The sequence below is a fragment of the Aquarana catesbeiana genome, linkage group LG13 (assembly GCF_042186555.1).
Source record: "Aquarana catesbeiana isolate 2022-GZ linkage group LG13, ASM4218655v1, whole genome shotgun sequence".
Classification (NCBI taxonomy): domain Eukaryota; kingdom Metazoa; phylum Chordata; class Amphibia; order Anura; family Ranidae; genus Aquarana; species Aquarana catesbeiana.
In genome coordinates this window covers 178,009,679-178,036,812 of record NC_133336.1, presented here as the reverse complement: position 1 = coordinate 178,036,812, position 27,134 = coordinate 178,009,679, and the positions used below count along the sequence as shown (strand labels likewise).

Sequence of the window (27,134 nt, the reverse complement as noted above, 5' to 3'; positions counted from 1 at the left end):
GCTGCTCTTTTTCTTTTCAGCAGCTTCATTTTCAGTTGAGATGGCAAGATCTCCCTGCCAAGTTAACAGAGAGGCTCTTTGGGGGATTGGTTCCATTGCACCCCAAAAGCTCCACTTTAAAATTATGATCGATGAGGTTTCAGTTTACTGGTTTAAGCATCCCAGTCTCACTTCCATTTCAGAGTAGAGCTGTCTTAAGTTTGGATTTAATAGCGTGCAGATCAGATTGTTGATCAGAATATGCTTTGTAAGCATCAACCATCTTGGTTTCAATATGTAAAACTCTCTGGTGTAAATCTTGCACTGAGGTGTTAACTTACGTCATAATAGTCACCATATCCGCATGCAAGGAGTCTCTAAGAGAAATCAACATATCTTTTAGGTCAGATACAGAAACAGGCAGTGGATATGCAGATAATTGCTCTAATGTTGGCAAGAGGATGAGCTGATGTCATTAGGCCAAGAGTCTCTTATCCAGGAAGAACACATGGGGAGATTGCCACCATCTTAGATGTCATGGTCAAGGTAAAGGGAAAGAAATCCATCAGCTTGTAACCACAGGTTTCCCTTCTTTGGCATCACTGAGGATGACAGTGGGTCATGCAGGCTCTGAATGAGCCGAGAGGCCTTCTTAATTCTGAGCAGTCTCGCTTCACAGGTAGCTAGGATGCAGCTCCTTCAGAACACAGCCAATCTTGATGTCGGATGGACGCATCCCCCAGAGCTATCTTCAGTGTTTTATGGGGTTTTTTTTTTCGGTCATAGTTTTGACACCCAAACTGGTAAACAGGTTATTGCTTGACACTGACAAAGAATCTGGGAAAGTGATCGAAAGGAAACATATTACATTACATTTTTTTAAATTATCTTTATTTTAGGCAGCATTGTGGGAGAACAAATAAAAAAAATGGACCAGAAAATAATAAAAACAAGGAAAACAAACAAGACAGCAACAAAATAGGTATACAGAAGTACCAGGAGTCATCACTCGCAACATAGGCAATAGACACCGTAGAGAAACCGAGAGCTACCTCAACACTATTAAATACAAGGAAACTCTCCTATGTCACGGACTTTCTGTCCAAGTAGACATATTGCCTCTCTCAACTGACAGAGGAGCGGAGAGAACCACTCTCAGGAAAGTAAATGAAAAGGTGTCTAAAGCTCACAGAAAATTATTCATTATCTTGAGCTATCATGTGACTGAACTCCTGTACACACTCCAAGAATATTGTTGTGGTCTTCACACCTGGTTCAAAGCTACTGAGATGTGGTACCTGGTGAAACACATTACATTTGAAGTGATTGTAAACCCTTACATACACCCAGTGAAGTGACTGGCCTCATATGATACACAGAGATTAAAACAATCCTTCTACATAATTTGTACCTGTTTATTTGAAGCCATTTGTCCTGTACATTCTTGTAAAACTCAGAGATGAAAAAGGTTTTTTCACAGGCTCACAAAGCAGGGGGCAGCGAGCTGCAGTTACATACTATACAAAGCCTCTGAGAACTGATTGGAGGGAAGGAACACACTCCTCTTCACACAGCCTACAAGAAGTGAGCTGAGGCTTGCAATCACAGGCTGTGTGCTGGAGATCCCTCCCCTGACACCTTTTTAGCTCTTGGTGTCAGGAAAACTTGTCAGAATTGACTTATGCTGATAGCAAAGGAACTAGACAGCAAAGAGAAATGTCACTTATTGCTTTGGAGAGAAGCAAGTAAACACTATAGAAATATGTGCTTTGTTCAGATTTCATGTCTGCATGTTTCGTCAAAAAATTACATCCTCAGGGGAATTTGGACAATTGCCCTGAAGACGTTATTCTTTGACGAAACATATGTCGGACAGGGCCTACACGTGATGTCTTTATATCTGACTGCCGGAACAATAGCGTTTGGAGATTGTCTGCTCGGGAAACTGTTTTGTGCGTCTTTTAATACGATTTTACTGTAGAAAATCTGCACTGCTATTATTAAAGATACAGCTTTTTTAAAACATATTGGGCTATGAAATGTCATTTCCTTTGCATTACATCAATGGGAGAGTTTCCAGCAAGGGGGTGAGGAATAACAGGAAGACACAAGTCCGTTTACCTCCATCCATTCATAGGGGTGAATAGAGGGTCTAACCAGGTCCATCTGAAAACCGACAGGCAAGCCTGAGAGGACCCTTTGTGTAAAACAATTTTCATCTTAACAACTTCATCAACTTCTTAGGATAAATGTACTGTTTATAGGCACTAAGGTGAAAGACATAAGCTCTTTGTTGCATGTCGTATTGGCTTGAGGAAAGAGAACTAAATTTCCCATTGTTGTGGAAATTTTTATTAATGTATGTTGTTAGATGTCCCACAGTGTCAGTTTTGCTGTAATACGCTCATGTGAGGATATTCACACATACAGACGTTGGTGGAAGACCATTGGCTGCAGAAACCTTCCCGTGGACAGGGCAGATCTGTTTGCTCTTTTAAGTATGTTTGTTTATGCCTCACCAAGGGACTGGCCACTCCATGGCGACCGCATTTAAACTCCTTATTAGGCAGATCTGCGTACATGGGAACCATAGCATAACCATGCAAAATTATGGCCCACTGAGCCATGATAGGGTATGGCTCGCGTCATTGGTAGCAGTGGGAGTATGCACACGATCATGTTCAGAATCATGTGCTTGCCGCATGGCAATGCAAACGAACATCTGCACACGTCACTACCGTATTTCTATTTGAATATATACATGTGTGTGATTGGTTCTTTTGAATGAATACAAGTGTCTGATTGGCTGATTCTGAAGCCACCACCTTCTTTTGTTATCCATGTGTTTAGTATAAATAAAAGCAGCCTGGCTAATCTTTTCAGTATTATATTGAGCTCAAGGTGATACCAGCATCTGATTGTGTTACTTGGAGAGATAAACAAGTGCGCTTTCCTGGCATTATATGAGAGAGCTGTATTTGTGCTTTTAAGCGCAAAGAAATGATATGCTTATAGGGAGAAGCTTAAAATTTCCCCGACACCCCGGAAAATGCTGAGCGTGATAGGCACGTATGCAGGTGGAAATGAGGGCTGTCTCTTGATAGCTGTGCATGTGGGTGGTTTGTGACTGGGTGCTGTGCCGATAACATAATCAAGCATGCTTCACCTTCTTCCAACTACATCTAGGAGGACTAATACGACTAATGGCCATAAACGCTGGTGGCAAGTTGAAATAGGGGGCCTGTTTGGGGAATACAACTGCTGCAAAAATAGACAGTGAGAAGAAATGCCTGATATTTTTACATGCGGAGGGCAGGATTTTTGGGGCTTAGATTTTTGTGACTTCTGAGCTTCTGGTCATCCGGGCCAACACTGTAATTAATCCTGTACGCCTAACACAGCCTTCCTTAAAAACAAATCCCAGTGTCTCCTCAGCTAAATACTGATAGTTGTTTGTACAGTAGTTCTGCAAAAAAGCCCCACATTTTGAAGAACTTTGTATTAAAGTGGAACTAAACTCTCTGAATCAACAATAACTTGTTTTTCTTAATCCTTATACTGCTAGCATTAGTAAATAGATAAAAGGTACATCATATTTACACTTTTTTTTTTTTTACATTTATTCAGTTGCTTCCTGGTTTCTGGCCAAGGCCAAAATTATGTCATATATCCCATAAGTCTACATGGGAACTTTTTTTTTCATCTGGAGGAGGGGAAGAGGGATTTTCTCAGCTAAGCACACCCTCCTGCCTGCATATCCTGTGCTAAGGTTAGATGAATTCCAGGAAGTAAACACTACACACATCATTTGCCCTTACTCAAGATGGCCACAGCCAGAAATGTGGTGGTGGTGGGGGGGGTGTTTTTCAAAATGATTTCTCAACAAAATAAAGCACGGAGACATGGATGGATGGGTGAGTTTGCTCTGAATATTAAAAAAGAAATAAATAGTGTTTTTAGTTAGTGGTGCTCAGTTAGAATTGAAGGTATGGTGTGTTTAGAATTTACATGGAGTTCTGAGATCTGACATGCTAAAAAAGGCTGGTGAGCTACTGAGGACATTAGCTGAAAAATTAAGATTAAAGTGGGAGTAAACTCCCATGGTTGATTTTTACCTATAGGTAAGCCTATAATACAACTTACCTGTAGGTACAGTAAATATCTCCTAAACATAGGAGATATTTACTTGTGAATGGGCCAATGACATACTTTACGTGAAGATTAATAGGCAGGAGCCATCAAAATCTTGCTATGGGGCCCCATGATCTGTAGTTACGCCTCAACCTGTACAGTAAGTTTAGGTGTTGAGTCTTTCCCTTTTGGGGGAGATTTCCCTTCACTTCCTGTCACAGAGACACAACAGGAATTGAGAGGAAGTCTCTACAAAGTGATGGGGAAGTCTGCTCTTAGCTGTCATCTTAACAGGCAAGTTTCTCCATTAAAACATTTTCCTCACCCCTTTTCTGGTGCAAACTATAATATGCTGGATTTACTTATTTACTTAAAGAAGAGGCCCAGCCTGAGGAAAAAATAATTAAAAGTGAGCAGCTACAAATACTGTAGCCACTGACTTTTACTATATGTGCACTCCAGGGAGCCCGCAATGTCGGCACCCCAGCCGATATTTGGATCAACTGTCGGGTGCTGCTGCCGCAATCTCCACTAAGGAAAACTGGCAGTGAAGCCTTTCGACTTCATGGCCGGTTCCCTACTGTACATGCGCGCTGAACTTTCTGATTGGCCCAGCGACAGAGGAAGGAGGAGGGGGGCGAACTTCCGAGGGACACCACCATGGCACCGTCTCCTGGAAGTGGGGACAGGGACCTGTCAAAAACAGGTCCCCCCTCCCCACGAAAGGTGCCAAATGTGGCACCGGAAAGGGGGGGGAATCAAATAAGTGGAAGTTCCACTTTTGGGTGGAACTCCGCTTTAATGACTTAATTACCTACTTACTAACTCTCTAAGACTCTAATGGCAGGGTCTTGTTATCATTATTATTTTTATTGTTTAACCTTCTGTAAACAGCACTCTGTAAAAAAAAATCATTTCGGGTGACATGGAATCCCTGTCCCTGTTCCCTGTCACTCTCACCGTATCTTTGTAATGTAAAATCATCAATAAATTAATTTTTTTTTAAAATGCTGGATTTTCCAACGCTCACCGTCTAGGTGACAATAAGTACCAGGAAAAATAGAGAGGAATTTATATAACAGGGACACAGACATCAATAAACAATTGAAAGGGGTTCTAATTCAATCCTATTCTGTACAAAGCTAATAAAATGTTGTCTACACTTAAACATCAACAACAGTTTAGGGGCATCATTTAAGTATAGCTTTAGGCACATGAGGGAGTCCTTAAAGTGGTAGTAAAGGCTAACTCTAATTATTCTTAAAGTGATTGTTAAGGATTACATTTTATTAAAAAAATTAAAAAAAAAGTTATATTTACCTGCTCTGTGCAATGGTTTTGCACAGAGCAGCCCTGATCCTCTTCTTCTGCAGTCCCCCACTAGTGCTCCTGACCCCCTTCCTCCCACACTGAATGCCACCATAGCAAGAAACTATGAGCCTATCATACTGTTCTGTCCTGTCCTATGCTGTTTCTTCTTGATTGTCAAGTCACAGGCTGTGGGTGGGGAAGTGGCCAGGCTTTACTACAGAACTACGGAAGAGGAAAGTCAGTTCACCAATCTATCTCTGCTGCCTGGCAGAGCCATGGTTGGACAAAAGTAAAAATTCTTTACCATGAAAAAGAGCTCTCATATCTTTCAACTGTATATTCAGCTGTTTGCTTGGCATTCAACCTTATGTGGACTCCTAACATGGCAAATTGAAGCTTACCCAAGGCTCCTCGCCTCTACAAAAATAAACTTGATCTGTTGTTTTGCCCTTCATGGACAAAGCACCTCCTTAACCTGTTAATACTGTTAAATGAAATGTTCAAATGGGACTGGAGAGAACAATGGTATGAGCCCAATGATCTACAATGGCTACTACTGCAACCTTGGCATTTTTTTTCTAATATCTTCATGTTTGGCCAGCATTACACAACAATAAGATATTTATGGTGTGATAGTGATTTTTACCTTTCTATTTATATCTGTGGGACAGACATATAAAGCAGATGCTTAATACCAGATATGTTGCTGTCAGGGCCAATCTCAAATAGAATGCACATCCTAGAAAAAAAAAAATGAATTTAAGAGAAATTGAGCCAGCAAAAACCACAATGTAATGTAGCTGATAGGGTTTCTGTTCCCCTGAATTAATACTGTCTCTTTTTTCCAGACGCAGATAACTCAACATCATTTGGCATCTCATTTCTTATGCCCCGTACACACGGTCGGATTTTCTGACAACAAATGTTGGATGTGAGCTTGTTGGCAGAAAGTCCGATTGTGTGTATGCTCCATCGAACATTTGTTGTCGGACTTTCCACAAACAAATGTTAGCTAGCAGGTTCTCTAATTTTCTGCCAACAAATGTTTGTTGTCGGACTTTCCGATCGTGTGTACACAAGTCCGTCGGACAAAAGTCCACACATGCTTGGAATCAAGAAGCGTTTGTAATGGAGATATCACTTACATCTTGTACGTCACTACGTTCGTAATTGTTGGCCAACATTTGTGTGGCCGTGTGTATGCAAGACAAGTTGAAGCCAACATCCGTCGAACAAAAATCCACAGTTGAGAGTCTCTGATTAGATCTCCCTATGAGAGTTCTCATCTCCTCCCACCTTTTAAACAGAAGAAGGCAATGAGACAGGACACCCCCTCCCTGGAGTCACTACAAAATATCAGAAAACTATGGGTGATTCAGCCCAACAGTAATTTTACCCATCACTGAAATATCAAATTTGGAAGGAATGGTAATTTTATATTAGTAAACTGCTTGGGAAAGTGTTTTTCAACTATTTGAAGTTGTGAACCCCAACAGCCAACACTAAGGTTTTAATTGTTGGGTTTCTACTATGTTTTTGCATGCCAAAAGTTGTAGCCCTTGTGACAATATCAAAACAGGCAATGTGTGAATTCTAAAAGACCATTCTACCTTGTTGGAACAAGAGTGTGGAGCAAGCATTATGGAGTGACAACAGGATGTTATGCTTTCCCAGAATGACTGATGTGCCTCATAGAGCTGGAATTAGGTTTCCAAAAGTTAGGTTTTGCACATTAAAAGCTGTAGTCCTTATGACAGTGCCAGTACTGGTATATTGTGGATCCCAAAAAACTGGAACAGCTCGTTGGGACTAGAGTTCAGAGCAAGATCATGGGGTTACAACAGGACATTGTGCTTGCCTAAAATAAATTATGTCCCTCTATACATATATCCTAATTCACATTTTCAAATATTTATATAGTAAGCCAGCCCACCTACTGAAAATGCAAAGTTCCTTCTGGCCAGTATCTGGTGCTAACTCCAGACCCAATAGATCCTTTAACCATTTTATCTTGTGTCTCAGCTGATATAGCATGTGTGGAGACATCTGCTTTCTTCAATTTTTAGTGTGCTATGGCACAGAAATTTTACAAGTTGGAAGTCTATGTGAACTATGAGTGTGTCTTAGGCCTCATGCACACTGGATGTTTTTACAGCTGCTGTTTTTGGCTTCAGACGTTTTTTTTCTGCAGTCAATAAACTCCCCAGCATGTTATCCTATGTGTCCATGCACACATAGGCTTTTATCAGCAGTTTTTGCAGGGGTGTTTCCTAGCTGGTGACAATGATAGATTGTAGTATGAAGTTATTAAATGAGAGCAGAATTAAACCAAACGTTTCCTAATTTAATTAGCAGTTATAACACAGCATCAAATTTTAAAGGCCATCCCACTCTCCACAATGAGCAGTTGCCAAGTCCCCCATGGGCTTCTTTTTGTTTTGAGAACTCCAGCAGCGAGATCTCCCCACCATAGTTCCTGCCTCATTTTCCAAAGGTGTGTTCGCACAAACTAGGGATAGAGGATGTGCCACTCCTCTGTAAGCATTCAGATCTGAGCACAATGCCCTCTGTGCCCATAGGAAATAAATTAAATTGTTGGGTGGTCCATCTCTCCAGCATCTAACAACATTGGTCATACTAGTGGGTGAAATTGGCTTACCCTCCCATTGTCTTACCTAGTACACAGATTGGCTGTAAATTTAAAGTAACATTCTTCTGGTCCGCAAGGTTGTGTACTATGCACAGGAGGTCCATGTCCCAGGACTCAGGCTGTAGTGACATCTGAACTGTGTCTCCAGTACTATTATACTGTTGATAAGCAGAGCCTCCATGTCTGTATTTCCAGATATAGGACACTACTGAAAGGTTTGTTGGGACAGAACAATGAACAGTCATATTACACCAGTTGTCGGTTTTCTTCTCCAATTCAGGTTCTAAAGATGGGGCTGGGACAGGCTCTGCAATCAGAAAAAAAGCTGTTAAACATCAGTTAATTTTAAATATTATATATATATATATATATATATATATATATATATATATATATATACACACAGTGGGGATGGAAAGTATTCAGACCCCCTTACATGTTTCACTCTTTGTTATATTGCAGCCATTTGCTAAAATCATTTAAGTTCATGTTTTTCCTCATTAATGTACACACAGCACCCCATATTGAAAGAAAAACACAGAATTGTTGACATTTTTGCAGATTTATTAAAAAAGAAAAACTGAAATATCACATGGTCCTAAGTATTCAGACCCTTTGCTCAGTATTTAGTAGAAGCACCCTTTTGATCTAATAAAGCCATGAGTCTTTTTGGGAAAGATGCAACAAGTTTTTCACACCTGGATTTGGGGATTCTCTGCCATTCCTCCTTGCAGATCCTCTCCAGTTCTGTCAGGTTAGATGGTAAACGTTGGTGGACAGACATTTTTAGGTCTCTCCAGAGATGCTCAATTGGGTTTAAGTCAGGGCTCTGGCTGGGCCATTCAAGAACAGTCACAAAGTTGTTGTGAAGCCACTCCTTCATTATTTTAGCTGTGTGCTTAGGGTCATTGTCTTGTTGGAAGGTAAACCTTTGGCCCAGTCTGAGGTCCTGAGCACTCTGGAGAAGGTTTTCGTCCAGGATATCCCTGTACTTGGCCGCATTCATCTTTCCCTTGATTGCAACCAGTCGTCCTGTCCCTGCAGCTGAAAAACACCCCCACAGCATGATGCTGCCACCACCATGCTTCACTGTTGGGACTGTATTGGACAGATGATGAGCAGTACCTGTTTTTCTCCACACATACCTCTTAGAATTAAGGCCAAAAAGTTCTATCTTGACCTCATCAGACCAGAGAATCTTATTTCTCACCATCTTGGAGTCCATCGGGTGTTTTTTAGCAAACTCCATGCAGGCTTTCATGTGTCTTGCACTGAGGAGAGTCTTCCGTTGGGCCACTCTGCCATAAAACCCCGACTGGTGGAGGGCTGCAGTGATGCTTGACTTTCTACAACTTTCTCCCACCTCCCGACTGCATCTCTGGAGCTCAGCCACAGTGATCTTTGGGTTCTTATTTACCTCTCTCACCAAGGCTCTTCTCCCCCGATAGCTCAATTTGGCCAGACGGCCAGCTCTAGGAAGGGTTCTGGTCGTCCCAAGCATCTTCCATTTAAGGATTATGGAGGCCACTGTGCTCTTAGGAACCTTAACCACTTCAGCCCCGGAAGGATTTACCCCCTTCCTGACCAAAGCACTTTTTACAATTTGGCACGGCGTTGCTTTAACTGCCAATTGCGCGGTCATGCAATGCTGTACCCAAACGAAATTTGCGTCCTTTTCTTTCCACAAATAGAGCTTTCTTTTGATGGTATTTGATCACCTCTGCGGTTTTTATTTTTTGCGCTATAAACGGAAAAAGACCAAAAATTTTGAAAAAAAATGATATTTTCTACTTTTTGTTATAAAAAAAATCCAATAAACTCAATTTTAGTCATACATTTAGGCCAAAATGTATTTGGCCACATGTCTTTGGTAAAAAAAATGTCAATAAGCGTATATTTATTGGTTTGCGCAAAAGTTATAGCGTCTACAACCTAGGGTACATTTTCTGGAATTTACACAGCTTTTAGTTTATGACTGCCTATGTCATTTCTTGAGGTGCTAAAATGGCAGGGCAGTACAAAACGCCCCCAAATGACCCCATTTTGGAAAGTAGACACCCCAAGGAAATTGCTGAGAGGCATGTTGAGCCCATTGAATATTCATTTTTTTTGTCCCAAGTGATTGAATAATGACAAAAAAAAAAAAAGAATTACAAAAAGTTGTCACTAAATGATATATTGCTCACACAGGCCATGGGCATATGTGGAATTGCACCCCAAAATACATTTAGCTGCTTCTCCTGAGTATGGGGATACCACATGTGTGGGACTTTTTGGGAGCCTAGCCGGGTATGGGGCCCCGAAAACCAATCACCGCCTTTAGGATTTCTAAGGGTGTAAATTTTTTATTTCACTCTTCACTGCCTATCACAGTTTCGGAGGCCATGGAATGCCCAGGTGGCACAAAACCCCCCCAAATGACCCCATTTTGGAAAGTAGACACCCAAAGCTATTTGCTGAGAGGCATGGTGAGTATTTTGCAGCTCTCATTTGTTTTTGAAAATGAAGAAAGACAAGAAAAAACTTTTTTTTTCTTTTTTCAATTTTCAAAACTTTGTGACAAAAAGTGAGGTCTGCAAAATACTCACTATACCTCTCAGCAAATAGCTTGGGGTGTCTACTTTCCAAAATGGGGTCATTTGGGGGGGGGGGTTGTGCCACCTGGGCATTCCATGGCCTCCAAAACTGTGATAGGCAGTGAAGAGTGAAATCAAAAATTTACGCCCTTAGAAAGCCTGAAGGCAGTGCTTGGTTTTCGGGGTCCTGTACGCGGCTAGGCTCCCAAAAAGTCTCACACATGTGGTATCCCCGTACTCAGGAGAAGCAACAGAATATATTTTGGGGTGCAATTTCACATATTCCCATGGCATGTTTGAGCAATATATCATTTAGTGACAACTTTGTGCAAAAAAAAAAAAAAAATTGTCTCTTTCCCGCAACTTGTGTCACAATATAAAATATTCCATGGACTCGACATGCCTCTCAGCAAATAGCTTGGGGTGTCTACTTTCCAAAATGGGGTCATTTGGGGGGGTTTTGAACTGTCCTCATTTTTTTTGCACAACATTTAGAAGCTTATCATCACCCACTCTTCTAACCACTTGAAGACAAAGCCCTTTGACACTTTTTGTTTACATAAAAAAATTATTTTTTTTTGCAAGAAAATTACTTTGAACCCCCAAACATTATATATTTTTTTAAAGCAAATGCCCCACAGATTAAAATGGTGGGTGTTTCATTTTTTTTTTTCACACAGTATTTGCGCAGCGATTTTTCAAAACGCATTTTTTGGGGAAAAAACACACTTTTTTAAATTTTAATGCACTAAAACACACTATATTGCCCAAATGTTTGATGGAATAAAAAAGATGATCTTAGGCCGAGTACATTGATACCAAACATGACATACTTTACAATTGCGCACAAACGTGCAGTGGCAACAAAATAAATACATTTTTAAAAGCCTTTAAAAGCCTTTACAGGTTACCACTTTAGATTTACAGAGGAGGTCTACTGCTAAAATTACTGCCCTCAATCTGACCTTCGCGGTGATACCTCACATGCATGGTGCAATTGCTGTTTACATTTGACGCCAGACCAACGCTTGCGTTCGCCTTAGCGCGAGAGCAGGGGGCGTCAGGGGTGTTTTTTTTTGTTTTTTTTCTTTATTATTTTATTTGCTTTTTTATCTTATTTTTAAAATGTTCCTTTCATTTTTTTTTTTAATCCTTTTTATTGTTATCTCAGGGAATGTAAATATCCCCTATGATAGCAATAGGTAGTGACAGGTACTCTTTTTTGAAAAAATTGGGGTCTATTAGACCCTAGATCTCTCCTCTGCCCTCAAAGCATCTGACGACACCAAGATCGGTGTGATAAAATGCTTTCCCAATTTCCCAATGGCGCTGTTTACAATCTAAGTCACAAAATGCTCGTAGCTTTCGGTTTCTTAGGCCATAGAGATGTTTGGAGCCACTCTGGTCTCTAATCAGCTCTATGGTCAGCTGGCTGAATCACCGGCTGCATTCTCAGGTTCCCTGTTGAGACAGGAGAGCCAGAGAAAAACACGGAAGACAGTGGGGGGGGGCATTCCCTGCCACTGCTTGTAAAAGCAGTCTAGAGGCTAATTAGCTGCTAGGATTGCTTTTACATGAAAGCCGACCGCTGGCTGAAAAGAATGATACCAAGATGATACCTAAACCTGCAGGCATCATTCTGGTATAACCACTCAAAGTCGTGAATGGCGTACCTGAAGACAAAAAAATGGTTAACAATAAACTAACTTTTATAACTGTAACCGGTTCCAGGTTCGGGTCTCTCAAAATGCGATGGCATCTTGGGAGACCCTGTGAAAGTGCGCCTAGTCTGTGCAATGCTGTACCCTACGCTAATACTCAACTAGTGTATGGTAGCGTTCAAAACATTCACCAATGCAAAGACCAGGATTATCAGGACAGGAGGGACAATAATAGCGGGTGTCACGCCTATATCCGCGCTTGCTGCAGACACAACATCTTTTTTGGGGGGGTTCGTTGGGTAGGGGTACTCTGGAGAACATAAAGAAAATGCCTCTCATGCAGCCGACTGCATTTGGTTGGGGATGTGAATGGGGGAATTACGGGCGCTGCAGAAGTGGTGGTTCCCAATTAGGATTGGCGAATGCAGCAGGAAGGGCATTATGGGCACGACGGGCCTGTTTGTCTTCTTCTTGGTGGCAGCGGGACACTACTTGTGCTTGCCACCTCACCAGCTTGAACTGCACTTATGGGATTCGCCACATCACCAAGTGTTACTGCAGTGCTGGTTTGACTATGACCGAGATGTACTAGGCCGCTGGTGCTTGCCAGTTCACCAAAACGCTACCAAAAAACTGTTAGCGATCGCAGGGATCAGGCCTGACTCTGCGAACGCTGCAGTTATGCGTTTAGTCTTTTGTAAGTGTCAGTGATCGATCGATACTGCACTTGGGTGGCCTGGGCTGGGCCGGGTGGAGGGGCAAAACGCAGGTGCTAGCGGGTATCTGGGCTGATCCCGCTAACACTGCGTTTTTGGGAACCCTAAACTGCTGGGGACGCTAGTATAGATCTGATCAGATCAGATATTGATCCGTTCAGATACTATACCACTAAGGGAGGCGTATGCTGCGTGCGTGCGTGGGTGTTAACGGTACTGGAGCTAATCTGACACTGCCTGGGGCAACGCATATAACACTATAAAAAATAAACGAACTAACCAGCGTCACCCGTAACAGTTATACGGTGATCAGTGGTGAAAGGGTTAACTAGGGGGCAATCAAGGGGTTAAAACCTTTATTAGGTAGTATATGGGGGTCCCTGACGCTATAAAACGCTGACGGTGAACCTAAATATTTACCTCACTTACTAGCGTCATCAGCGACACTAATACAGCGATCAGAAAAAGGATTGCTTAGTGACACTGGCGACAGGGGGTGATCAAGGGGTTAAAACTTTATTAGGGGGGGTTAGTGGGGTACCCTAGACCTAAAGGGGGCTAATACTAACTGCCCCACCACACTAACTGTCACAAACTGACACCATGCAGTAATCAGAAAAAAAAAAACTGCTTGGTGTCAGTGTGACGGGGGGGGGGGGATCGGGGGGAGATCGGGGGTGTATTGTGTGCCTGGCATGTTCTACTGTGTGTATGTTGTGCACTCACATTACAGTCTTCTCTCCTCGGCGCCGGAACGGAAAATGCCGAGCCGAGGAGAGATGACATAATTTCCTTTGCTGCTGTTTACCATACAGCAGCATAGGAATGATTTCATTGGCCGGCGGCGATCGCGAGGGGGGGGGCCACGAATGGATGGCCTCCCCCTCACCTACGATCGCCGCTGGACAAAAGCCGACCGCCTCGGGCACCGGGGGGGTCCGGTCGGACCCCCCGCCAGCGGGAGGCAGATCACGTACGGGTACGTGATTCTGCCTGCCCATGCCATTCTGCCGACGTATACCGTCGTGAGGCGGTCGGCAAGTGGTTAAGTGCAGCAGAATTTTTTTGTAACCTTGGCCAGATCTGTGCCTTGCCACAATTCTGTCTCTGAGCTCTTCAGGCAGTTCCTTTGACCTCACAATTCTCATTTGCTCTGACATGCACTGTGAGCTGTAAGGTCTTATATAGAAAGGTTTGTGGCTTTCCTAATCAAGTCCAATAAGTATAATCAAACCCAGCTGGACTCAAATGAAGGTGTAGAACCACTCAAGGATGATCAGAAGAAATGGACAGCACCTGAGTTAAATATATGGGTGTCACAGCAAAGGGTCTGAATACTTAGGACCATGTGATATTTCAGTCTTTCTTTTTTAATAAATCTGCAAAAATTTCAACAATTCTGTGTTTTTCTGTCAATATGGGGTGTGTACATTAATGAGGAAAAAAATGAATTTAAATGATTTTAGTAAATGGCTGCAATATAACAAAGAGTGAAAAATGTAAGGGGGTCTGAATACTTTCTGTCCCCACTGTGTGTGTATATATATATATATATATATATATATATATATATATATATATATATATATATACACACACACACACACACAGTATGTATATATATATATATATATAGTATATATATTTTATAAATATAACATATGTATGACTCTCTAAATATTTGAGAGATTCTCCACAATTTCCCATATTCCATTTAGTATTAAATCATTTTTGAAATCTCCTTGTATAGTATATCCTAACACCTCCACCAATCCTAACATGTGTGATAATCTTACAAACTTCCATTCATTCGCTTCTGTGTACTTTATTATTCCCCTCCAATTCCAAGAAGAAAAAAAAGGCGCAGGAGAGTCCTGTTTATGTGCTACAACCTATCTCTAATTGTGATGAAATCAGCCATGGAGTGTCTAACCATTTGCCCCAGAGTTTTATAAATTTATATGGGCATCCCCTATATTAATAAACCATATGTTCGCTTTGCAAAACTTCATTTACTGATTTTACCCACAAAGAGTAAGTTGGGGGAACCATTTCTGCATTATCAACTTTCGCGCTATATACAACAAACAAAGAATTGCTGTATACATCTGAAGGGTATAAAACTCTCCATCCAGCCACCCCATTACACATATTAGCAGTTTAGCTATAGGTGGACTCAGAGTGAACTGTAGGTACAAAGAGCACTGTTACACCTCTGAGTGGAAAATATCTAAAAACAAGAACTTTCTTTGGTACCGACAGAAGCCAATCAAGTATGTTTTCATTTTGAGCAAAACATTTGAAAGTTTTACTGAAAGGTAAAAGGGTACCATATTGGTTGCTGTGTTCAAGTAGAACAATTCTTCCTTCAGACTCCTAAAGCCTAACTATGGGTTAAACTTGTATTGCTCATGTCCCCCAGCCTGAGCAAGAAGAAGAAAAAGCTTAGGCTGCAATACGCACCTTCTGTTTGGAGCTGTTCCCTGCTGTACTTCACCACAGGATGTCCACGTTGGATGAACCCCAGTCTTACTCAACCCAGGAGACTGAGCACATGCTGTAAGTTCTGGGCATCCTGGCACTACAATACCCTTCATTCATACTGTAATTTACTGGTGCAGAGAGCGTCACTGACATAAATCAGCACCCCTCTTTATATCAGTATGGACTGCCCAACCAAAAGAAGAGTCAAAGATAAAAAAGACTCTGCAGTGTCCCATGACTGGCCTAAAGACTTCAGAGAGGAAAAGTATTAAAACGCAAAGAGCATATGCTACCAGTGAGGCCACAAAGGGAGACAGAAATGCCAATTTGTTTGGGCCCTGCACTTTATATATCTGTTAAAAGTAAATACCTACCATATACAGAGAGAATAAATGACTGTTCATGGGATTGTTTAGTTGTAAGTGTGATGTCAGCCATATATTTCCCAGAATCCTTTAGTGTCAGCTGTTCAATAACCAGTGTGGCTCCATTATGAAGTGTCTTTATACGGTCAGCAAATTGATCAGCGTATTTAGCCAGCTTGCCATTTTTTATTGCTGCCACCTTGACTGTCTTCCCTTCAGATGTAAATGTCCACACAAATTCTTCTGTAGGGGCTGTCAGAGTCTGGTGGCTGGAAAGCTGGACAGAATGGTTTAGAAGTCCAAACACTTTCTCCGTGGCATGATCTTGAGCTGCAGAAAACAATACAGAATCTTATAAAACATTAAGCAAAGCTAAATTTCAGGCATATATATAAAAAGGCAATGGCATGCTTACTTCTGTTAAGGGAGATTACTGGAGATTCTATAGAGTCCATCTGGGAAACCTTAACATTAAGCCCAGACCCTGATGAAGGAGGGTAAACTGGTCCGTGAAACGCATTGGTTACCTTTGTTCTCTTGTTGTCTCATTGTCACCAACAATAAAGGATTATGGATTTTTAGATCAGTGCACTGTTTGCTAATTTCATTATGGTCTTTTTAGCTCTACTCTTTGGTCCTACGTTTTGGGATAATCTCCATTTTTGTGCTCGAGCATGAAGTTCTACTGCTGTTGTTGTTTACAGGATTAGGATCTAAGTACAGTGCCTAGCACCAATTTTGTTCCAGACTGGCTGCACTGTCAGGACTGTCTAAATCTCCAGACTAGAAATGCAAATCGATACAAAAAAAGAAGAAATAGACTCCTGCGCACAAGTGGTCAACCAGATGGATGGAAGGACGACACAGGCCTTGCTGCCCTCAAGGATGGGGAATCCTAACAAACAAAGAAATAAAAAGAGAGAGGGGCGCACCGGCCATGTGCATTATCTTTTGTAAAACATTTATTGAATAAAATGATAAAAGAAATTACTCACAAGCAGTAGTAAAATCTGGTGTCATAAAACTCGAGCAACAACAAGCAGCTTAGTGGTGATGATGAGCGAAGCCTTCCAAAGGTCTTAGAGGAACATGTAAGCTTCACTACTAGCTGACGCGTTTCGAAGGGCACGTCCCTTCTTCATCAGAGCTCAGCAGTGAACCCTCCTTCAACACTCCCTGTATATATATATAGTGTATGTGCCAAAAGGCCCAGTCAGTGGAGTAGGGCGGACTTGTGGGGCCCCTCCCCCTTGAAGAATCCCTCCCTCATAGGCAACTCACTTGTGCAAGTGAATAGATGGTGATAAATGCTAAATAGATGAAAATAAATAAATAAAATGAGATAAAATTAAAATTAAAATTAAAATTAAATTAAATTCAATGTAAAAGATTGAATAAAGAATAATACATAGTAAATGAATGTAAATAAGGAATTGAGAATGATGTAGGATATAAATGTATAATCTACAATCAAAAGGGTGTCAATGTGGTTGAAAATGTCAACAAACCACAGCAAAAGTAAACCAGAAGTACACATGACATACAGTGATAGCGGCACAATGTCCAGAGTGGCACGGGGAAAGTGCACCTTTAGCAGGGGAAGTAGTCATTGTAGATAGCAGGCTAACTTAATGTAACAAGGCGCTGTACCTTCCATGCCCGATCCTGATCTCTGTGTGAGCGGCTCTGTGTATGAGAGCCGCTCGCCGATCGTTTCCGCGTGTTTTTCTATGTTGGAACGCACGCCAGTGTGCTTGCGTTCCAGACAGGAGGAAGAGGCAGTGCGCGTCACTTCCTCCGCGCCTGCTGTCGCTTGCGAGTGACGTAAGCGGCAATGAGTCGTTCGGCGCCATGTTACTGGGGGCAAACACTCAATGGAAAAGGGGCTGGCACAGCGCAGAATCAACCCGACGCCAGCCCAACCATAGGTCCGCCCCACTGACTGTAGCTGCGCTACCCATTGCCAAAAGTGTGACATACAAAAACTCTAGAGGTACTGATGAAGTAAAGGACGCCACTATCATACAGAAAATACACTATGCATAGTTCATTCTCTTGTATAGTGCAGAGTATGCACCTGAAGAGAAGTGGGAAAGTGAATAAATACTAAATTATATCACACATAGCATTGAAACCATTGTTGATATTATACATATAAATGCACATACATATATATACACGCATATAATGTGTATAGATAAATCAAACATTAATTAATGTAGGTGCACATTCCATATGCCAATCAGCACATGTACGTGCCCATATCACTGACATATCATGAACCAACCCCGGGTGAATGAGGAGGTTGTGTAAATCAAGGGAAATTAATATATATGTATATGTACACAGGGGTGGTATCGAAGGAGTGGACACATGTGGCACAACCAGTAGCTGGCATGATGACCGCTTGGTATTAGTATGCAGGTGATAATACTAATAAACCCCACAGGAGAGGGGGAGGGGGGGGGGGGGGACCGTGTTACCCTAGCATGGGCAAAATACCAAGCGGCCCCTTCCTCACCACTGTGTGCAACATATGCAGAGTGACAGACTTGTCACTAACAAAAGAATACCTTTATCATATTGATGCTAAACATATCACTAAAGGTAACACAGCAATGATGTTATTATATTAGTAAAAATGAGTAGAGAACTAGAAAACACTAATGGTAGTACACTAATCATAGATCACTAGAACATGAGTAATATAATACACTGGTTACAAAACCTAGTAGATACCAACAGACAAAGCCGACCTGATCTCAAAGACAGAAGGGGCACGGAAAGGTGTGTATGTATGAGTGTGTGTGGAGAGAATGGCAGTGGCATATGGTAGCATCATGGGTGGGCACTGCGGAATCACGTGATTTTATGGACCTCAGGGTCCTCATTCAGGCCCCCGGGGGTCATACTCCCGAGGGTGAAGATCCAATAGGCTTCGCGTTTGCAAAGCCTTTGGTGTCTTCTACCCCTATCGAGGCTACCTCCAATGGACTCTATCCCAAATACTTTCATACCTGACGGATCACCTTGATGGACTTCCTGAAAATGCCGGGGGACTGGATACTTGACCCGTGTATTCGTGATGTCACATTTGTGTTCGCCAATGCGTACTCTCATGGGGCGGGAAGTGCGGCCAACATAAAGGCGACCGCATGGGCAAAGAATGCCATAGACTACGTAGTCCGTCCCGCAGTTGATGAACTGCTTCAAATGGTGGATCCTCCCGTCTCTGCCAGTGACTGTCTTTTTTCTGTGCCACATGTATTGACATGTGCCACAGTTCTTGACACTGCATTTGTAGCTGCCCTTTTGGTCAAAAATAGTTGACCATGCGTTTGTGGACCTATTTATGGGTTCCCTCACCATACTAGGGGCTATAAGGCCTCTCAGGTCTCGTGGTTTCCTATATACTATATTTGGTCCATCAGAAAGGTACTCACTTAGCACTGGATCACGCTTTAAAATACTCCAGCTTTTCCGTAAAATACTTTGTATTTCAAAGGCTTTGTTGGTGTATTGTGTGGAAAACCGGGTTTGTATGGTGTCCTGGTTGATGGTGGGACCAGATGGTGGATCATATATCGCAGTTTCATCATACAAAAGAGCATATTTATTGAAGGCAGTCTCAATGAGGGTGGGATCATATCCCTTGTCTAAGAACTTATTACTAAGGACCTTGCTCTGCTCTAAGTAGTCACTTTTCTTAGTGCAAGTACGCTTCAGGCGGCAGAACTGTCCAAACGGGACATTTCTGATCCATCTAGGATGGTGATTGCTATCAGCATGCAAGAAGGAGTTACCACCACTGGGTTTAAAATGTGTTCTAGAGAGGATATTACCATCAAAGTCACTCCTAAGTTCAAGATCCAAAAAGACAAGGCTCTCACTACTGATGACATGAGTGAAACTGATCCCGAAAGGGTTCTCTCTGCAGTGGTCAAGGAAGAGATTTAATTCCTGATCAGACCCATCCCAAATGATAAGGATGTCATCAATATATCTGGAGTAGAGGACCAGGTTCGCCCCATATGGGTTATTGTTCCAAATGAACTGTTCTTCCCAATAACCCATGAAGATGTTAGCATAGCTTGGGGCGAACCTGGCCCCCATAGCAGTGCCCTTCTTCTGCAAATAGTGCTCTCCAAGAAAAGAAAAGTGGTTGTGCGTGAGGGAGTATTCAACACAGTCGAGTACAAATTTAGCCTGCACTGAATTGAGTGCACCCTCTTTGGACAGGTAGTGATTGACCGCCCTAAGGCCATAGATGTGGTCAATAGATGTATAGAGCGAGGCTACATCTAGGGAAAGCCATTTGTACCTAGGTTGCCAAACATAATGGGACAGTATTTCCAGCATATGGCTCGAATCCCTGACGAAAGATGGAAGGCTGGTCACTATTCCCTGCAAGAAATGATCGACATAGCACCCCACATTGCTTGTAATACTATCAATACCTGCAATAATAGGCCTACCCGGAGGATTGACCTCACTCTTATGCACCTTAGGTATATGATAGAAATGTGGGGTTAAAGCATGTCTGTTGTAGAGGAAGTGATACTCGCTTTTGGTAAGGACCCCATCCAGTAGGGCCTTGTCTAGGAGTAGTTTCAGATCTTTCGTGTATTCAATACTGGGATCTCTATTGAGTCTGACATAGGTATCCGTGTCCCCCAATAGTCTCATTGCTTCGGCAATATAGTCCTCTCTATTCTGGATGACCAGGCTACCGCCCTTGTCGGCTTTCCGAATGATGACATCTTGATTCTGTTTAAGGCTATTGACAGATAGCCCCAGCGGATCAAGATGTTTGTTGAATTTATTACCTTTGGTATTGGTGTTATGAAATCTTGTTTTAAAAGATTCAAAGACCACATCATAAAAGGTCGATATGTATTTGCCTTTGGCCCAATGTGGGAAGAATGAGGATTTAGGTGCAAAGGAGGTGTGGACTATGGCTGTATCGCTAGGATGCTTATGGAGGGATGGTGGTAGCTCGTTATGCTCTGCCTCTGCATATAGTTCCTCTAAGATATCCAGGGCAGAGTCATCTTCTATATCCCTGCTCGTAGAGGAACAGGGTGATGACTCAGCGATCTTATTCATGGTTGCAGAGGTCTTGCCATTGTCCTTCAATAAGTAATACCGTTGGAGGGTAAGTTTACGTATATACTTATTGAGATCGACAAATAGCTCAAATAAATTGGGAACGCTAGGAGGAGCATAGTTGAGACCTTTTTTAAGCAAATCTAGCTCAGCATCAGTAAACACGGAACTAGACAAATTATAGATTTTAATAGTGGCATGAGTGCACTTTAAACTCTGCCTCTTTTTATGCCCCTTTCCTCCTCTTCTACCCCTTCTTGTTCCTCCTCCCGTTTCCTTGACTTTTTTGTTGTTGACAGAACATGTGGCGGAGGGTACAAGATCTCGTTCTCCGTTGCAGGCCCCTCCATTCTTGCAACTTCCATTTCTAAAAAAGTCAATGGGGGTGTAACATTTGCTATGCTACCACTGTTGAGGTCAGATTCTAGATTTTCCAGAATAGTGAAGGGATTATGAGTGGTTAAGGACGGATCAAACACTATCCCACAGTCAATAGCTAAAGGGGTGACCCCAGGCCTACTAGTAGGGGGCGGTAGTGCGACTGCACAAGTAACAGGATACTCTCTCCCAAGAGGTGAGGGGTTGGTAGGTCTAATGTCTGGACCTTCCGCTATCGAAGGGCCAGCTAGGTTGGAAAATGAAGCTGAATGGGAGTCTTTATTCCCATTTGTGCAATCCCTAGTGGACGGTTGACGTCTGTTGTGTACATTTAGGTTGCTCTTAATGAGCGAATGTTTATTAATCTTACTGTGTAGTTTACCATTCTTGGTGTGACTAGGGTCATCAGTGTACCCAGTACGCTGAGGCTGGGATGGATGTACAGCCTGAGATGAAATGGTGGGATGTATGAGCCCATTATTGATGTGATTATTTCTATTGATTTTATAATTTTTGTTTTTGTTTTTATTTTTGTTGGTATTAGTATTGTTACTCTTGTCGGGCCTATTATTGGAATTAATTGGACCTTTGACCTTATCGGCAGGAAGCCTGGGTTTCTTCCAGCTGAACTCCCTATTGTTGAGGTAGTCCAACCTGTCTCGCTCAAACTTCCCTGACTTTTTGCTGATAAGGCTAGTTTCATAGGCCATCATCTGTTCATTGATCTTGAGATCCCAACTCTCAAAAGTAGTCACATCCAAGAATGTGGACAGGTTCTCTTGCAAGGTATTAATAGCAGCACGAATTTTAACTAGATTACGTTCCCTCTGAACAATAATGTATTGCAACCATAATACGCGTCAGCTAGTAGTGAAGCTTACATGTTCCTCTAAGACCTTTGGAAGGCTTCGCTCATCATCACCACTAAGCTGCTTGTTGTTGCTCGAGTTTTATGACACCAGATTTTACTACTGCTTGTGAGTAATTTCTTTTATCATTTTATTCAATAAATGTTTTACAAAAGATAATGCACATGGCCGGTGCGCCCCTCTCTCTTTTTATTTCTTTAGAAATGCAAATCCTTTGACAAGTCAACCACTGACCATATATGTATTTTATTTGTGTGTTTATCTGTTTGGCTGGAGTTCAGAAAATCCCCAGCAATGAGTGCGTAAGTGAAAGCTTATTTCCTATATTTTCATTTTGCTTTTGGTTATACCATTAGAAATGACCAGATAATTATGCATTTGAATCACTTAGTAGGCAAGAAATATGTAAAGTAAACCTTTCTTGATAAAAAGAAGGAATGGGGATTTCCATGTTTTTTCAGAAAAGGTTTCCTTTGCTCACAACCAAAATGTTAAATGTAGTGAACTACATGTTCTACATAAAAGACTCATCTCTCTACTACCAGGCTTGTGCTGGCCTAGAGCAGTATTTGTTCTGCACCCCTGTCAGATGATGTGGGCTCCTGCCGGGAACTGCTAGAACATTCAAGATATGTACTGGTGTAGAGGTCACATTTTTGATATATAACTTAATGTATGTTATAGCTTAGCATCTGGCGCCATCTAGCGGCCAAAATATGAAAGGACTGCATCTTTATTTTTCATCGTTCAAGAAGTTAACATGGAAGTGTTTGTTTGTTTACATTGGACATTAACTTGACCTACCCATAATGCCCATTAACTCCCATGAACATCAGGAGAACAGAACTGCATTGTGGGAAGATTATGAAAGAGCTTGACGCAGCCATCTTGGCTCTCTTGGAAACGCATGGCCAGCCTGGGAGGATCTGTGTGAGGTCTCCAGCGCAGTGTGGCCTACCTCCACGGAAGAGCAATCCGAGCAGCGATACTGTGACACACCAGAGAGCTGGGCTGACGGCGGGGCAAGACTGGGAAGGGGCCAAAGGAGCCCGTCGGAGACATCTGAGTGTCGGAGCGTCTCGTTGTATGGAGCGGAGCAGCGCAGAGGTGCCGGCCGGCTGGAGACAGGACCCTGTACACCAGAGTGGAACTTTCTGACAACACTGTCCTGGTTCGGTGAGAGGGCTGTTGCCCAAAAAGTTTTCTTGATGCACTTTTACACATTTATCTGTACAATACAGAGTTGCTGGGATCCATAGTCCCACAAGCAAAGTCAAGAGGATTAGACTGAGCTAAAACTAGGCCCCGGGCCTGTGTCTCATTGAGGATCTGGTACTGTGTCATTGGCATTAGAGATAGCTGCAGTACTGCTTTATCATAACTTTGATTAAATATCCAGCTTGCTTTTATCAGGAGTCATTAACCATTGGATTACAAATTCACTTTATTCATAGCTAGCAGAAGAAAGAAGAAAAGAAGGACTGTCTAATAAAACACAAGGCTTTGTGTTTCATTGCCATATTAAGTGTTACTGTGATATCAGATAATGGGAGCTCCCTAAATATTGTACTATACTTTATTAAATAAGCATTTGATTTCCTTATAGTTACAAAGCGTGCAAAGGATAGGACAGTGCTCATAGTGAAATCAAGTCATTCTGCCATTTGTCTTATTTTCCTTAGCACATTACTAGCAAGTTATTTCAAACACTTTACATCTGTATAATATCTTTGTAAGCTAAAGTCAGTTGACTGTCAGATTACGTTGGTCTGACAGTACAACTATTGTAGTATTCTACTTTAAAGCAAATACAGTAAACAAAGTTCTTGTTTAAGTAGAATTGTGTGAGTGTTGTTTTCCTTTGCATTATCGACCAAGTGGAGACCAAAGGTAAAGATAAAAAGGTATATTACATTGTATATTGTGAAATTGTCTTTAGAGTCTTTACTGCACACTATTACACCACAGCTGTGTCAGGGGGACTGAGAGAAATCAAAGGGGAAACGAAGCAGAGTCCAGGCCCAATTAAAATACAGCAGCTCCTGCGGGGGTCAGTGCTACACTGGATTATATATACATTTTTCTGTAGACTTTATATGGTTCTGACCTGTCATGGGTGTAAAAAGTGCACAAATGCTTTAAAAATCACATTTCATAATCTAGAACAGGAATAGAAAGGAGCATTTCCATTGGCCTCTTTTTATTGGCTTTTTTTTATTATTCTAGATTTACTTCTCCTAAATACAATTCTATTGGAATTCAAAAGCAATTGAAGCAGGTCAAAGCCAGGCCAACTGCAGGTAAACTGCACCTGTACTGAACTCTTAATGATCTCAGAAGCCTCTTGAACTGATATCAAAATCACACTGCATTTGCCCATTGAATCCCATCAACACTGGCCCTAAGAAGGTATATGCCCTCACTTTGGAGAAATTTCTTTTCATTCCCTTGTTTATTTTCCAGACAGGAAGTGTAAGTAAATCTTTCCAAAGGAACACAGCAAATTAAAGGCTGACAAGATTTTTAAGTTTTCCATATGTTATCCAAACCCAAAATAAAAAATCTTTGGCTTGAGATATTCCATCTGCTGAACCCTTAACACCTAACCTTCTATTAAAACCTAGTACCTATCTTAAAATCTACCTTAAACAGAATTTAACTCCCAGAAAGGTGTTTATTCTATTCAAACACCACTGGGAATAAGCTAGTAAAACAGTACCCAAAATGTTACATTTGGGTCCAACCTTATCACAACTTTTGAATAAGATGTATGATTGCAAAGGAGATTTTGGTGTGTTTTTCAATTTACTGTATATTTATGTTGTCTACTTGGGATCTGGGATCTATCCAGTATTGTAACCGACAGAGGTCTAGAATCCATTTACTTCACTTAATTAATAATCTGCGCATGTGGTGAGAAGACCAAAAGTCACCAAGGGGCCTCTGCACATAGATAGATAGATGAGATCATACATGAGCCCTAAGAAGTATGCATAGACCATTGTTGTTGTTTCTGTTGGGGAGATTTTACTTTACTTTAAATTCCTGTCCCAAAAAGCGCGAGAGAGAAAAAATATGTACAAAAGTGAGGAGAACTTCTCTATTAGACATCTGTCACTAGAAAAGGTTTCCCCATTTACCCCCACCTCTTATTCTGGTGACAAGCCAAAACATTTTTTATTTCACATCATTTTTTCAGTGGCAATGGTCATCAGGACAAGAAAGCGCGAGAGGATAAACCTATGTAGCTGTGACAAAGACAGCAAAAAAAACTTGACAGAGGGTCTAATTTTTCCAGATGTTATTATTATTGTTTAACATTTTTACTATACATAGACTTTAACTACCATCCTCTCAAGGAGCATAAAATTACCTTTTCATTTTTTCCCCACTTCACAGCTTTGGTAGGAAACTCTATGTAAGCTTAATTTCACTTACACAGAGCTGAGGACTCTCTCTCTGCTCTTATGTGACAGCCCTGGTTTCCTAAATGACCAATTACCAAATATAAGGATTGTCATGTGGGATGAAATGGCGTTAGCCACATATGATCCACATACCCGTTAATGCTGGGCATTTTTCTTTAGTCTCAGAGGTGGAAATTGAGCAGCAACAAAGCAAAGGGAAGCTGCAGAAGAGGAGGGTGCACCCAAGTTAACTTTCGTATTCAAGGCATAAATTCACTTTAAGTCTATGGAAAAGTATAGACTAGAGACACTTACATAAAACTTCAACACTACTACATGGCACAAGGTATCTATATTTTTGTTATATATGTTATAGTACAAAATGCAGATATATGTTTTGTAATAGATTAACTTTTGTTCAACTTACCTGAAACCTGGAGAAAGGCTACCAGCAATACAAAGGAAAGCATATTCATCTTTCTACTCAGATTTATGTGTAATGTTATTTCCTCTCTACGCTTAGGTAGAAGTACACAGCAAAACCACAGATTGGTCATGTGGCCTAATACACTTATATATGAGAAGCATGGAATATTTTTGAATCTGGTTTCAATTCACAACAAGGTACGTGGTGTTTTAAAATGAAACCAGTTGCTGTATGTATTTTAAAGAACATTCTTAGGCAAAGCAAAAAGCATATTCGTCCCTCCCTCTCAATTCCTACTAACGCACCTGACTGTTATTTAAGGAAAAATACTTTGTGAAGCCTTTTTTTGCTCGTCTAAGTTTTCCATCAGTGTCCATTGTTGGCACCACTTCCAAGAGTCATGATCGATCGATCCAGCAACACAGTAGACCTGTCTCTTTCTGATGTCATCAGCCACTGCAGTTTTCAGAGGACCCCATCAATGGACAGCCTATTCTCAAGAAAATTCAGAAAGTGACATGGACACCCACAGAACAATCCTTTTTTTGTAAGAAAGAAGATAGAAGGGGACCTGATGAACATGACCATAGATTTAGAATAGATCTAGAAAAGTTTTTTTTTTTTTTCTGTTTCAATATGTTTATTGAATTTTTAGAATAAAGAAGAGATTCATAAACCAAGCTTATTGATCACCCACACAGGGGCAAGAAAATGGGTAAACATTACCAATGAGCAACACTGTTCACAATTATATTATAACATAGTGAAAATAGGGGATGGTATACAAAATGAATACTGCATAAAATGCCATGTCCCCAAAATCATCACCGAAGTGGAAGCTCTTCTCCTGTAACCTCCCCTCCATATGAGGCGACTGCATGAATCAGGATAGTGAGAAACTAGAAAGAAAGCGAGGAGAGCGAAAAGGCGAAGAGAGGGGGTCATAGGTAGGAGAGGGGGCGAGAGGGGGGAAATAGAGAACTCAGGCTCGGGAGCCCACAGGTAGGAATCATACAAGGCCCAAACAGGATGCTTGGAGTGAGTGAACTCCTAAGATATCCATGGTCCTTAAAT

At 41.5% G+C, this 27,134-nt stretch overlaps 1 protein-coding gene across 1 annotated transcript; it reads right to left on the bottom strand.

Moving 5' to 3' along the window:
* On the bottom strand, positions 1-26,160 carry LOC141116731 (CD48 antigen-like). The gene is made up of 5 exons (XM_073609128.1): positions 26,061-26,160; positions 15,883-16,203; positions 8,097-8,378; positions 6,068-6,160; positions 1-816 (listed from the first exon to the last, which is right to left on the bottom strand). Exons 1-4 carry the CDS (start codon positions 26,107-26,109, stop codon positions 6,072-6,074), a joined length of 741 nt encoding a protein of 246 aa, XP_073465229.1. The 5' UTR covers positions 26,110-26,160; the 3' UTR covers positions 1-816; positions 6,068-6,071.
* Between the last annotated feature and the right edge of the window lie 974 nt (positions 26,161-27,134).

Excerpts from the sequence above, each read along its gene's own strand:
- LOC141116731 (XM_073609128.1), bottom strand. The coding sequence starts at position 26,109 with ATGAATATGCTTTCCTTTGTATTGCTGGTAGCCTTTCTCCAGGTTTCA. Across the intron at positions 8,379-15,882 it reads ATTTATTCTCTCTGTATATG|AGCCTGTCCCAGCCCCATCT; the intron begins GTAGGTATTTAC and ends TTCTGATTGCAG. Across the intron at positions 6,161-8,096 it reads ACAGCCAATCTGTGTACTAG|GATGTGCATTCTATTTGAGA; the intron begins GTAAGACAATGG and ends TTTTTTTTCTAG.